Source organism: Oncorhynchus clarkii, chromosome 8, assembly GCF_045791955.1.
Source record: "Oncorhynchus clarkii lewisi isolate Uvic-CL-2024 chromosome 8, UVic_Ocla_1.0, whole genome shotgun sequence".
In the NCBI taxonomy this organism is placed as follows: domain Eukaryota; kingdom Metazoa; phylum Chordata; class Actinopteri; order Salmoniformes; family Salmonidae; genus Oncorhynchus; species Oncorhynchus clarkii.
In genome coordinates, this window is record NC_092154.1 from 20,031,291 (window position 1) to 20,045,758 (window position 14,468).

General features: G+C 40.8%; 2 protein-coding genes across 3 annotated transcripts; one reads left to right on the top strand and one right to left on the bottom strand.

The window, feature by feature from the left end:
- Nucleotides 1-94: 94 nt before the first annotated feature.
- On the bottom strand, nucleotides 95-2,720 carry LOC139415561 (nucleoporin Nup43-like). The gene is made up of 8 exons (XM_071163671.1): nucleotides 2,469-2,720; nucleotides 2,070-2,192; nucleotides 1,888-1,965; nucleotides 1,594-1,756; nucleotides 1,246-1,381; nucleotides 994-1,145; nucleotides 793-909; nucleotides 95-633 (listed from the first exon to the last, which is right to left on the bottom strand). The coding sequence occupies exons 1-8, from the start codon at nucleotides 2,589-2,591 to the stop codon at nucleotides 404-406; spliced, it is 1,122 nt and encodes a 373-aa protein (XP_071019772.1). The 5' UTR covers nucleotides 2,592-2,720; the 3' UTR covers nucleotides 95-403.
- Nucleotides 2,721-2,890: 170 nt separating this feature from the next.
- Nucleotides 2,891-14,391, top strand: LOC139415080 (protein-L-isoaspartate(D-aspartate) O-methyltransferase-like). 2 transcript variants are annotated; one of them, XM_071162860.1, is made up of 8 exons: nucleotides 2,891-3,112; nucleotides 6,496-6,600; nucleotides 6,707-6,738; nucleotides 6,888-6,992; nucleotides 7,148-7,268; nucleotides 8,179-8,264; nucleotides 11,347-11,516; nucleotides 12,858-14,391. In XM_071162860.1, exons 1-8 carry the CDS (start codon nucleotides 3,058-3,060, stop codon nucleotides 12,868-12,870), a joined length of 687 nt encoding a protein of 228 aa, XP_071018961.1. In that variant the 5' UTR covers nucleotides 2,891-3,057; the 3' UTR covers nucleotides 12,871-14,391. The 2 variants fall into 2 exon arrangements, with proteins under 2 accessions (XP_071018961.1, XP_071018960.1); XM_071162859.1 differs by having other exon boundaries at nucleotides 3,043-3,112; nucleotides 11,347-11,570.
- Nucleotides 14,392-14,468: the final 77 nt, after the last annotated feature.

Consider the following 14,468-nt stretch of genomic DNA (forward strand, 5'->3'; position numbering starts at 1 on the left):
TAAGACTTAAAATGTGGTCCATATAATGGTTCTTTGTCATACTGTATATCTTGTCTGTTATGAAAAGTGACACATAATTGGATAAGAGAGAACATTTTTTATGCAGACATTTTATTTCAAAACACCGGAGTTAAATGACATGAACACAACCAATATGACTTCCCCACAAATCAAGCAGAGCACAATTTCCTGTACAATAGTAATATTTGAGTGGTAATAAAAGACCTCTGTATGCTTACAATTTCTTCAAACTCCTTCAGGACTATCAAAAACAATTTCACCCGATTGAGGTTATCTAATCCTCAGAAGCGAGACCTTTTACTGAAAACAGATTTTAACAATCAGTTAAAGGTAAATTAAGTCCAGCCAGCATGTCTATTAATGTTAATAGCAAAACGTTTTTCTAAATTGGGACCCGTCTGTTGACATAAATAGCCTCTCCGTCCGTTCCACACACCAAGCATTGTCCCAGCACATCCAGACTGTTCACAGACAGGGTCTGGCTGGGCAGCATGTGAGTGGTCTCAAGGCGTCCCTTACTTGAGTCTCCAGTGAGCCAGGAACTGATGAGGGACTGGTTCCCACCTGCTGGGGCTATTGCACTGCGCGAAACTATGCTCGTGTTCCGTCCACCTGGTGAACAGAAAAAGTCAAATTCGGATGATGAATGATTGGTGTTACAATAATGTTATCCTGCCAAATAAACATGTTGATATATCAAATACTACCATTTGGCAATAAACACAACCATCCTGCTCTGTGAGCCTTTAAAACATCTTTCTGATGACTTGCCTTGTAAGAAGGATGGTGTGTCTGAATTTGAGGAAGTCTCCCAATGCAACAGTGATCCATCTTCTGAGCATGAGAACAGGTGGTCTGGGTTTGATGGATGAAAATGGACCTCCCACACTGAGCACAAAAAAAACAGTTAACCTGTGAACCAAAGATAGACTTGCTGTTTTAGTAAATAAATGACTTCCATAAATATCTTACTTTCAGCAGAGTGTGCCTCCATAAGTGAAAAGGGCATGTTGCCTTGTCTCACATCCCAGATACAGAGCATGCCATCCTGCCCCCCTGTGGCCACAATGTGTTGTTGGTTGGGGTGCCTGTCCACACAATGCAGTGGGACTCTGTCCCCAGTTCTTGCAGGCAAAACAAAATACATAAAGGACATTACACAACAAACTTGTAGGACCAGAAAAACTGATTTGCATTTGCTCTTCAAATATTTAAACAGCTTACAGTGAAAGAATCTGCGATGGTTCATTGCCCTGCTGCCTGAAGTCCCATATTTTGAGCTGGCCAATTGAATTGACAGTAAGGATCTCCGTAGTCCTTAGGAAAGTCACATCATGGATTGTGCTACTATCAGCATTTTCTGACAATTAAGAAAAAAATAGTTTGTCAGCATTATCTTGGCTAAAGGGTGGGATTTTATTTGAAGTTCCAGTTCATGACTTTTGGAAATTAGCATGTAGGCCATTCATTGCAAGTTCAAAATGCAACCTTGATGAAAACAATGTCCACTGCCCGGGGAGAATTCAATTGTCTATGAGGTATTGTTACTAAAGTATTGTTTCATTCTCAGACCTATAGTGCGCAGCACTCCTTCCTGGTCCGCTCTGAAGAGGATGATCCTTCCATCTTCCCCAACCGTGACAATCTCAGGGCTGTTACACACAATTCCAGTACATGGAGCGTTGTCGCAGGGATAATGATGTGCTCTTTCCCACAATTGAGAAACAGACAATGTCTGTTGAGAAGAGAATACAGGTGCTATTGAACACAAGGTCCTCCACAAGCTACCTTGACATTTGTAATTGTGTATCCATGATTGTTGGTGTATCTTCATTATGATGATGTCTTGTGAAATAACATCCATACCTGGCTGTTGTGGTGATGCCGAAAGATGATCACTGCTCCAGTCGATGATGCTGTTACAATTCTGTCTTGATCCAGAAACTAAAAGTGTAAGATTGACATTCAATTATGGCATTATATTTTGAAAATAAGGACCAAGTACAACAATGTCAGTCTAATATCCTAGACATAGTTGATAAACTTACTTGAAGATCCAAAACATCCCCATTATGTTTGTGTTCACATACTAATTGGGGGTCTCCCTCAAATTCATCGTCCAAACCGGAGATCCCATTCTCCCCGATGGACCAAATGGAAATTTTGTTGTCCTTAAAAAGAGATGTATGCAATCAGACAAAAATACATATTCAACAGCTGATTGATGGTAGCTAAGTATACTAGTTAGCTAGTAGCTAACGTTAGCTATGCACAAATTGCCCTAACATTAGTGGCAGCACACTGGGCTTCTGCAATGTAGGGAAGTAAAGTGACATGTTTGTTATTATTTACAGAGAATAATAAAGCAAACTAACGTTATGTGTTGACAGTACCGACAGTAGCTAGTTAACGGTAAAGTTAGCGGTTTGGCTAGCTAGCAAACCCACCTCGTTATCCCAAGACCCAGTAGCAAAGATGTCTGGTTGCTGTAAAGACGAAGATGAGACCGGTCTCCATCTCGTTTTACTGATTTTCTGTGACACGTACTTTGCATTGATACCCTCCATCATAATAATCTTAAACGTAGCTACTTGTACTTCTGTTTAATTTTTAAATTAAAACAAGTCCCCTTAACATGAATTTTCCTGAATCCCGCCAGGTCTCATATGGTGGCCCATTAGGACAAACTCAACTAAAGTAAACGTTAAACGCCTTGTAAACACGTCACTAATTCATTTATGAGTTAAGTTCTCACGCCCCTCTAGTGGGTGAACGTGGAAGATAGCTACATGCTCCGGCAATCATATCTGAGTGGTCAATTTTTTTTTTTTATATTAAATATCGTATTTTTTAACTAATATGTCAACACAATTTATTCAGGGACTAACCGTGTGGAAAAAGCTGCACACTGCGAATTATGTCGCGTGACGTTTCCCCTCCATCTTTTTTAGGAGGTTGTCAGTTTCGTAGGCAAAGGAGTTGGCGCAGGCGCGGCACTGACAGAGGCTCTCTACCTGCTCCGCAGTGTGTGTAATAATGGCCTGGAAATCAGGAGGAGCCAGCCACGCAGAGCTTGTAAACAACCTTCGCAGTAAGTTTACTCATTATATAAAGTGGATAATTAAGCATTTTGGTTTAGAGATCTAATGGGGAAAGAAGAATTGCTGCTTTCTCCAAAGCATGGTGGCAACGGTCGGGCTAGGCTAGAAATGGGAGGCTACTAAAGTTTTTACCGCGTTAGCTAGCCGTTGGGACACCACACTGTTTCCATTAGTTACCACAGCCAATGTGTTCCTCTGTAGTCACGCTACAGTAATATCAGGCGGGTGTTGGCAAATCTGCACCTGTCAGCACAGTATACTAGTTAATAATTGCGTGTCAACAGTAACTAGTGGCTTCATTTAATTCAAGGCAGTCGTATTTATAGAGCTTCCGATATTTTATATGCCTTCAATGCAATAATGTACATTATTGTTTTCCCCAACCTCTTTTGGCTTGGTAGTAGCTAACGCTAGTTACCTGCTGTTACCTACAACAGCAGTGTTGCGAAACCAAAAAAAAAACAGCTAATTTGCTAGCTAGCCAGTTCATGGGATATGTATGGCATATGTGGAGAAATGTGAATCCTGAAACCGTTTATTAGTGAGCTAGCCTACTAACTACATACATGGGAAGTTCGACTGTGTATATATGTTTTTACAACAGAAGCGAAGATGGAGAGTAGTGTAGTAGTTTGCGAACAAGCTAGGATATGCCATTCCTTGGGAGAGCGGCATGATCACACCCTGTTGTTATAACAACAGACTACTACTACTGGTCACACTCAGCACTCCTAGGTAGTTGTGCAATATTTCATTCAATTTGTAGTCACACCTGACACACCACTGTGGTAGTTAATCTTGCTGTGAACCAGCTAACATTTGTTTTTCGAATGTCTGTCTGTTTTCTTGTGTGTGTGCCATACAGCAAGGAAGTGGATTAGCTCATTGAAAGTTGGCTGATTTAGATTGAAATCTAATAGATAAGAACATATTGCTCAAAATCACGCATTTACTAGGAAGATATTTTTGTTAAAAAACGAGAGATCTGAAGACTTGGTGCAGACTGCGGAGAGCAGCTGGTTGGCTTGCCTATATTTGTGTCCAACATGATTTGGCAAGCATATCTAGTTGGCTATATTTACAGTCAGTGTCCAGCAAAGCACTGCAGCAGACACTTTGGTACTAGGGCTGGTTTTGCCAAAATCCCTTTGGGTTTACATGCACCTTATTGTTCCTTGTTTACATTTGTGATATTGTATAGACATAAAAGGGGACACATTTCATGTTGAGAACATAACATGCACAACACTGCATCCAGGGATACTTAAACATGAGGTAAAATGTGATGCTGAAGTGGTGGAATATTTTATTCCCAAAAGCTGAGTTCTGGGTAAATTTTTAGCAACACCCATCCTCCCCTGTTATGTGCATGCTGACCCATTTAGGTCTACTCACCAGCTGCAAACCTTAAGTTAGCCTAAGCCGGATTTAAACGGGTCAAACTCACGATGCATGCTAATTCCTGACTTTAGTGTTCTTTGTATCCTCCAGGGTTTCTCTGAGCTAAACGATGATTTTCACACACCGTGGGTTCAGAACATGACGTTTTTGTAAGAGTTGGTCTTTCAAGTGAATAAAAAAACATAACATTAACCTACTAGCCGATTGTGTGCATATACAGTGCATTCGGTAAGTATTCAGACCCCTTCACCTTTTCCACATTTTGTTACGTTACAGCCTTATCCTAAAAATGATTGTTTTTCCCTCTCAATCGACACACAATACCCCATAATGACAAAGCAAAAAACAGGTTTAGACATTTTTGTAAATTTATAAAACTGATATCACATTTCATAATTATTCAAGACCCTTTGTTGAAGCACCTTTGGCAGTCATTACAGCCTTGAGTCTTCTTGGGTATGATGCTTCAAGCTCGGAACACCTGTATTTGGGGAGTTTCTCCCATTTTTCTCTGCAGGTCCTCTTAGGCTCGGTCAGGCTGGATGGAGAGCGTTGCTGCACAATGCTATTTTAATGTCTCTTCAAAGATGTTTGATCGGGTTCAAGTCCGGGCTCTGGCTGGGCCACTCAAGGACATTCGGAGACTTGCTGTCTTGGCTATGTGCTCAGGGTCGTTGTCCTGTTGGAAGGTGAGCCTTCGCCCCAGTCTGAGGTCCTGAGCGTGCTGAAGCAGGTTTTCATCAAGGATTGCTCAGTACTTTGCTTTGTTAATCTTTCCCTCGATCCTGACTAGTGTCCCAGTCCCTGCCTTTGAAAAACATATCCACAGCATGATGTTGACACCACCATGCGTCACCATAGGGATGGTGCCAGGTTTCCTCCAGATGTGACACTTGGCATTTAGGCCAAAGACTACAATCTTGGTTTCATCAGATCAGAGAATCTTGTTTTTCATGGTCAAGGCACCTTTTGGCAAACTCCAAGCGGGCTGTCAAGTGCTTTTTACTGAGGAGTGGCTTCCGTCTGGCCACTCTACCATAAAGGCCTGATTGGTGGAGTGCTGCAGTGTTTCTCTCATCTCCACAGAGGAGCTCTGTCAGTGACCATCGGGTTCTTGGCCACTTCCCTGACCAAGGCCCTTCTCCCCGAATTGCCTAGTTTGACCGGGTCAGCCAGCTCTAGGAAGAGTCTTGTTGGTTCCAGACTTTTTCCATTTAAGAATGATGGGGGCCACCGTGTTCCTGGGGACCTTCAATGCTGCAGAAATGTTTTGGTACCTTTCCCAAGATCTGTGCCTTAACACAATCCTACGGACAATTCCTTTGACCTCAAGGCTTGGTTTTTGTCTGACATGCGTTGTCAACTGTGGGACCTTATATACACAGTTGTGTGCATTTCCAAATCATGTCCAATCAATTGAATTTACTACAGGTGGACTCCAATTAAGTTGTAGAAACATCTCAAGGATGATCAATGGAAACAGGATGCACCTGAGCTCAATTTTGAGTTTCATAGCAAAGGGTCTCAATAGTTATGTAAATAAGGTATTTCTGTTTTTTTTTTTACACATTTGCAAACATTTCTACAAACCAGTTTTTGCTTTGTCATTATGTGTGTAGATTGATGAGTAAGGTTGGTAAGGTTTTAGAATAAGATTGTAACATAACAAAATGTGCAAAAAGTTAAAGGGACAGAATTCTTACTTGTTCATCTAAAACTGTTGGGAATGCAGGTGTAATGTATCCTTGTGACCACTGAGCAACATAGTGGTAAGGTTGGGGCCTGGGGTCTGGGGGAGTATTAATGAGAGCAGCAGCACCGGCTGTCGCGGGCACTTCCTAGTGTTTGTACCAGTTGTCAGTGGAGCCTCCTGTGGGGGGATTAGTCTACTCTGAAGGCACTGCAGTGTTTGTGAGTCTGTGACTCTCCATTGTCCACTGTGGAGAATCACACTGTTTTCCTGTGTCCTCAGAAAATGGGATCATCAAGTCAGACAAGGTCTATGAAGTCATGTTGGCCACAGACCGAGGCCATTTCTCCAGAAGCAACCCCTACATGGACTCCCCACAGTCAATAGGTGTGTGCCTATTTCTTGTAGTATAATAAAGTAGTGTAGTGCAAATTCAATAACCCAGCCATTGATGAATGTTAGTAACTAACTATCCCTCACTTTGCACCCAAAGGCTATCAAGCAACCATCAGTGCGCCACACATGGTAGGTCTAGCTTTTAATTTTAATATTTTTTATAAATTGTTGCGTATCAAACATTGATCGCTTTGCTCTTATCATTTATTCCAACTGAGCAATACCCAGAGGTTTACAAGTACAGTGCTGATGCAGTTGTATGTTGATCTCTCCCCCAGCACGCCTATGCGTTGGAGCTACTGCATGATCAGCTGTATGATGGGGCCAAAGCTCTGGATGTTGGGTCTGGCAGTGGAATCCTATCTGCATGCTTTGCACGAATGGTGAGCTACACATGATGATGGGTAAACGCATAACATATTAGGTAATGTATTCTGGTGGGACAGTTGGTAAATTGTCCATTTCAGGTTTTGGGGATATTTTGGGTTCTGTGTCATGTTCGATGGCACAGACCTTCCTAATTTATTGTATTTAACAGGTAGGTCCCAAAGGCAAGGTGATAGGAATTGACCACATCAAGGAACTGGTAGATGATTCTATTAACAATGTAAAGAAAGATGACCCCAGCTTGATAACATCTGGTCGAGTCAAACTAATAGGTAAGTCCCAAAAGCAACAAAGCAAGATGGACATTTTTCTCTCTAATTTGGTGACTTGTATTGTTGGGTTATTAAAATGTATTGTACAAATATGTCAGTTAAATATAAAATAATCACTAGTGAAAGCCTACACACCCCTTTGTATAGTCTTCACATTTTGCTGCCTTATTCTAAAAAGGGATTCTATTTGATATTTGTCCTTCCGATCTACACAACCTACTCCACATTTTTTCAAAGTGAAAAAGGTTCCAAGTTAATACAAAATGAAGATGTATTGATTGCATATGCTTCCACACCCTATAATTAACACTTGGTGGAAGAACCATTGGCAGCCATTAGAGCTCTTAATCATTTAGAATAAGATTCTACCAACCTTGCACAACTCTTAGGGCAACATATATCCATTGTTTTTGTCAAAAACATCAGTAAATTTGGTTGAGAATCATTGATGGGCAGCATTATTCAAACCTTCTCTGACTTAAATCTACTTTAAAATGTAGACTTCCACTAGACACTGTATAAGCTTAAAACAGGGTTGGCGATGCACTGACTGTAAAATAAGGAATGTTTCAAAGGAGTCTAATGAATATTGGTCATTCCTTGGGAGAGCAACACAAAGCAGCTTAATTGATGTGGGTGCAGCACTCTGCTAAATTATTGAAAGGAGAGTGTCTGCTTTCGCCTGCCCTGCAGTCAACCAGCGTGCCCTGCAGTCAATGAGCGTGCCCTGCAGTCAACCAGCATTAGCCTCATAGGCCAGAGACGAGGCCGAGCCGTCATCTCACAGCTCTGCTGTGTGCCCTGGCATTCTGATTCTCAGTGTGTGGCCTGCTTGGCAGCTATAATGTTGGCACTGCGGGGTGGCTGGCAGCATGTGAGTGACAGCTGGTGACTGTTTGTTGTGTTCCAGTGGGAGACGGGCGGATGGGCCATCCAGAGGAGGCGCCTTATGATGCCATCCACGTGGGCGCGGCAGCACCCAACGTGCCACTAGCAGTAAGTTCCCAGACCACAGAAAAACACAATTGAAGGAATCAAAGGGGTCCCGGCTAATAGAAGCCACATCACCTAAATCCACCATCCTTAGGAATGCTGTGTTCAGAGTAGAGATCAACAACAGCACTGACTAACTCTGTTAGATGAAACATGTCAATTTGTGATTGTGGGCTTTGGTCGGTCGGTCTCAGGGAATGTTGGTGTGCTCTATACTGTGCTATTTTGTCAAACAGTCCCCTGGTCTATTTAGTTGTAGCTACTCAGGCTAGACATTGCATGTTAAAGAGCGACTGAGTGGAAAACCAACTTTTCTGTTTCAAAACGGTGGTATCGATATGAGTCGGAAAAACACTTCTACTGTCTCAATTTACTACAATGTGTAAATCAACGCTTGGTCTAAATCAATTGTTTACAAGATTACCATGAATTGTTTACGAGGTTTGATTTGTTGCATTAAATAAAAAATTATGGCTATCATCCCTTTTTATAGCCAGTAAGAAACTGCTTGCCATGGGCTGAGAACTGCTATCTAACTGGCACGCACAAAAACAGTCAACAATTTTGGGAGTACAGAACCCTAGAAATTGGCAGATCACCCTCTAGTGGTGAAAATAAGAACTACTGAAAATACAATTTTATGGGGGCATACTAACCCAAAAGAAACGTGACACGGTGTGTAAAGGATAACACATTAGTGCAGGAAATGAAGAAATGGATTCAAATGCTGGAAGGAAACAATTAACTATGCAAATAAGCAAAAGCTCTGGACATTAAGGAAATAGAGGCCTGGCTCAAATAGAAGCCTTTCTATAATATGCGCCTGTTCAGTGATTTAAGCAATTAAACGCTCTGCCTATTAATTTACGGTAGGATCATTTTTGTCATAAAGTCAGTCTCGTCTAAAACTGATATTTGCGAGATAAGGGTATGATCCACCTTATTACCTTTCCCTGATCCACCTCTACGCAGACGACACCATTCAGTATTCTTCTGGCCATTCCTTGGACACTGTGCTAACTAACCTCCAAACGAGCTTCAATGCCATACAACACTCCTTCCGTGGCCTCCAACTGCTCTTAAATGCTAGTAAAACCAAATGCATGCTTTTCAACCGTTCGCTGCCCGCACCCGCACACCCGACCAGCATCACCACCCTGGACGGTTCCGATCTAGAATATGTGGACAACTATAAATCCCTAGGTGTCTGGCTAGACTGTCAACTCTCCTTCCAGACTCATATTAAACATCTCCAATCAAAAATCAAATCTAGAATCGGCTTTCTATTTCGCAACAAAGCCTCCTTCACTCACTCCGCCAAACTTACCCTAGTAAAACTGACTATTCTACCGATCCTCGACTTCGGTGACGTCATCTACAAAATAGCTTCCAACACTACTCAGCAAACTGGATACAGTCTATCACAGTGCCATTTTTCCCAACAATTGTTTACAGACAGATTATTTTACTTATCACAATTCCAGTGGGTGATAAGTTTACATACACTAAGTTGACTGTGCCTTTAAACAGCTTGGAAAATTCCAGAAAATAATGTCATGGCGTTACAAGCTTCTGATAGGCTAATTGACATCATTTGAGTCAATTGGAGGTGTACCTGTGAATGTATTTCAAGGCCTACCCTCAAACTGTGCCTCTTTGCTTGACATCATGGGAAAATCAAAAGAAATCAGGCAAGACATCAGAAAAAAAATTGTAGACCTCCACAAGTCTGGTTCATCCTTGGGAGCAATTTCCAATTGCCTGAAGGCATGTTCATCTGTACAAACAATAGTACGCAAGTTTAAACACCATGGGACCACGCAGCCGTCATACCGCTCAGGAAGGAGACGCATTCTGTCTCCTAGAGATGAATGTACTTTGTTGCAAAAAGTGCAAATTAATCCCAGAACAACAGCAAAGGACCTTGTGAAGATGCTGGAGGTAACCGGTACAAAAGTATCAATATCCACAGTAAAACGAGTCCTATATCGACATAACCTGAAAGGCCGCTCAGCAAGGAAGAAGCCACTGCTCCAAAACCGCCATAAAAAAGCCAGACTATGGTTTGCAACTGCACATAGGGACAAAGATGGTACTTTTTGGAGAAATGTCCTCTGGTCTGATGAAACAAAAATAGAACTGTTTGGCAATAATGACCATCATTATGTTTGGAGGAAAAAGGGGGAGGCTTGCAAGCCGAAAAACACCATCCTAACCGTGAAGCACAGGGGTGGCAGCATCATGTTGTGGGGGTGCTTTGCTGCAGGGGGGACTGGTGCACTTCACAAAATAGATGCCATCATGAGGTTGGAAAATGATGTGGATATATTGAAGCAATATCTCAAGACATCAGTCAGGAAGTTAAAGCTTGGTCGCAAATGGGTCTTCCAAATGGACAATGACCCCAAGCATACTTCCAAAGTTGTGGCAAAATGGACTAAGGACAACAAAGTCAAGGTATTGTAGTGGCCATCACAAAGCCCTGACCTCAATCCTATAAACAACATTTGTGGGCAGAAATTAAAAAGCGTCTGTGAGCAAGGAGGCCTACAAACCTGACTCAGTTACATCAGTTCTGTCAGGAGGAATGGGCCAAAATCCACCCAACTTATTGTGGAAGGCTACCTGAAACGTTTGACCCAAGTTAAACAATTTAAAGGCAATGCTACCAAATAGTAATGGAGTGTATGTAAACTTCTGACCCACTGGGAATGTGATGAAAGAAATAAAAGCTGAAATAAATAATTCTCTCAACTAATATTCTGACATTTCACATTCTTAAAATAAAGTGGTAATCTTAACTGACCTAAAACAGGGAATTTTTACTAGGATTAAATGTCAGGAATTGTGAAACTGCATTTCAATGTATTTGGCTAAGGTGTATGTTAACTTCCGACTTCAACTGTAAATCTCGTTCTCAGTAAGTCAGGATTGAAATCGGGGCTAAATCAGTCATTTCAGCCGCCCTTTAATGTGAACAGCATGTCTGAGAAGACTAGTCTGATGGGGTGGGAAATTTGAAATGTTTTGCCTTGGAGGGTATCTTATTCTGACCCAGTGAGTGTCCTTAAATCTCCTCTCCCAGCTCCTGGACCAGCTGAAGCCAGGCGGCAGGCTGATTCTGCCCGTGGGGCCGCCTGGAGGGAACCAGATGCTGGAGCAGTACGACAAGCTGGAGGACGGCAGCACCAAGATGAAGCCCCTGATGGGGGTGATTTACGTGCCTTTAACAGACAAAGAGAAGCAGTGGTCCAGGTGGAAGTGACTTCCTACTCTCTCCCCTCCCTCTCCTTCACACAGTGGGCAACGGTGAAATGGTGTGGCCTGGAGTACATCATGGGGCTGAGTTTCCTTCTTGTCATCGTTATTTGATTCTTCCATACTATGGCAACTGGCTGCACATTTTTGTTTTGTATGCTATTAAAGCTGTTCAGCTAAGCACGTGTGGTGTGAAACAAACCATGTGTGGATACTTTGGAATTATATCAATGGATTCTCTGAGTTGAAATCTCATTTAAATACTATTTGATATGTTTGATGGTTGGTATTTAGCAATGATACTTCTTGCATGAGAGCATGTCAATTGTATCATCCTTGTTCTTGAGGGGAAGTGACATTTAGCCTCATTATAGGAAAGCGTGGGGTAAGTTGAGTCACCCTTGTTTCTAAGGAAACCATACACAAAATGTATAATTTGACCAAATATTTAGGACAGGTCATAATTTCATGGAGTCTGAAGGAAGAAACCACATGGAAAAAGTGGTAAGCATGTTAGGTCCAAAAATGTCTAATTCCTTTGTTTTATTTATTACCTACACTGGTTTAGATACAAGCATCATGACACCCCTAACAATCTATACATCAGATGGGGTCTATATAAGCTACAATATGAGAATCTAAACCTAGCATGAAAGTCAATCCTTGTAGCTGTGTGGGCTAATATAGTCAAAACGTTTTCCTTGGGGAAAGTTGAGCAAATTGAAGTGTTTACTTCCCAGGTTTAATGCAAGGCATTATCACTAAGATATGAGGTAGAATATAAGCCTGTGTTTAAAATATGCTTAAAATGATTAAAAGACAAAAAAGCAATTGTGTTGAATTGCGTTTGTGAAATAAAGAGTTTTTTTTTTAAAAGGTAGTGGTAATATTTTATTCAGTACAGAATTAACCCCATATCTATGGTAAGTTGTGCTAAAAGAACAAGCAATGTTTTCAGAACTGTTTTGTTTACATATGCTGATTATTTCCAGGGAAACCTCATCCTGAAATATATGTAGATATATATCTTTGTTAGAAAGAATACTATATTCCCCTTGACAGAGTAATGCTGAATGTAAAAAATGGTTCAACTTACCCCACTCTCCCCTACTGCATAATATACTAGTTATTCATTGGTTAAATCTGAAGAGATGGAGAAATCAAATAACCATAGGGACATTTGGATTTTGCACATGGTGTGGGGCATTCTATAACAGTTTGTGCATGGAAGTGTCTAACTCTAACCTATGGTTGCATGACAAGAGGAGGTGGATATGATTTGACATAGTGTATTTCCTCTTTATGTCCATTTCTTAATGTTTTGCCTCTTTCTCACAGGGATGAACTTTGAGGCGACAGACTGTCCATATTCCACATTTCAATGTGAACCTGGAGGAGACTACTTTGGGTTCCAACAACAGCCATTGGATTTCTTTGAAAACAACAAACCATGGTGATTTTGTTTTTTCTCGTTTAACTCTACCTAGAGTATCATGCTGAGGAATAACCCCTGAGGTCAGAATAACGACTGCTGGAGATTGAACAGAAGAATGTGTCGGGGGTTGTTTAAAATATATATATATATTGGCCTGCATTTTTTGGGTTGTGAATTTTCCTTTTGATTTGCTGCAAGATTGAGTTTTTGTGGTTACATCTTGATTTGCAAATCAACCATTTCACAATAATGCATTTCAGCTCCAAACAAAGCTGAATGTAAAGACTGTTCTGATGAGGAAAGCCTGAGATGAAGAGATTATTCAGCCACTTAATTTAGAGTGCATCTGAAGATCTGACTGTAGATGTCTGTACTGCTGCTCTGCTAACATATATCAGCGTCGTCGCGTAATAGGAAGTGAATGGGCAATGATGTATTGGGTTATTTATGAGTCATTTATTGTAAGAATAGAAGATGTTTCTTAACAATTCTACATTCATGTGGATGTTATGGGTGATCTTGAACAAATTGTGAATAGTGATGAGTGAGAAGTTTACAGGTACAAAGACCCCTAAATTATAACCTCTGTTATTGGTAATGGTGAGAGATTAGCATGTTTTGTTTTGTTGCAGCCTTTGTAACCTTCTCATTCATGATTCATTCAGGATTCATTCAGAAGGGTTCAGAAACATCTTCATTACTCACTTTGAAAGAAAATGACATTCTTCATTCAGTTTCTATTGGTCAAAACATAACCAAAACAACCTGCAAATGCATCACAGGTTTGTAGAGTCACAAGCTTAATGTAGTCAAGCGTTAAGAATTATACTCAACTTTTGACTACCATAATACACTATAAGCCCATTTGTCCAAATACTTATGACTTCTTTAAATGGGGGACAAGATACATAGTGCTTTCCTTTCTAAACTAGTAAAACAAATATGAGAACACCCTAAAATAAACAGTGACATTCTATAATGTTGCCTCATATGAAACATTTGATCTCAAATCCAAAATGCTGAAGTACAGAGCCACATTTAAAATGTTAGTGTCACTGTCCAACTACATATGGGAGTGAGTGTGTATATACACATGTGAACACGTGCACACATTCAGGGTTGTGATTTCCCCCATGATTTATTGTGTGCTGCCTCTGGTGTCCATGACAAGACTGCAAGCTTTACTGATTGCCGACACTAAACTAAGCAGAGCCATATATATATATATATATATATATATATATATATATATATATATATATATGTGTGTGTGTGTGTGTGTGTGAGTGAGTGTGAAACAAGGTAGCCGGTGCGTTGCCAAAATACATTTTAATGCAAAGCGATTGAATGTCTGTTTAAAAAAATTGAATATTGGATGAGCTATGGCTTTCACAATTTCTGGAATGGCAAAAATGAAAATAAAAATATGCTTATGTTTTTGTGCTATGGAGTGTTTATTGCTACAAGCTGTCTATGCTGTTGAAGACGGCTTCTATACTGCCATTTCCTAGCCA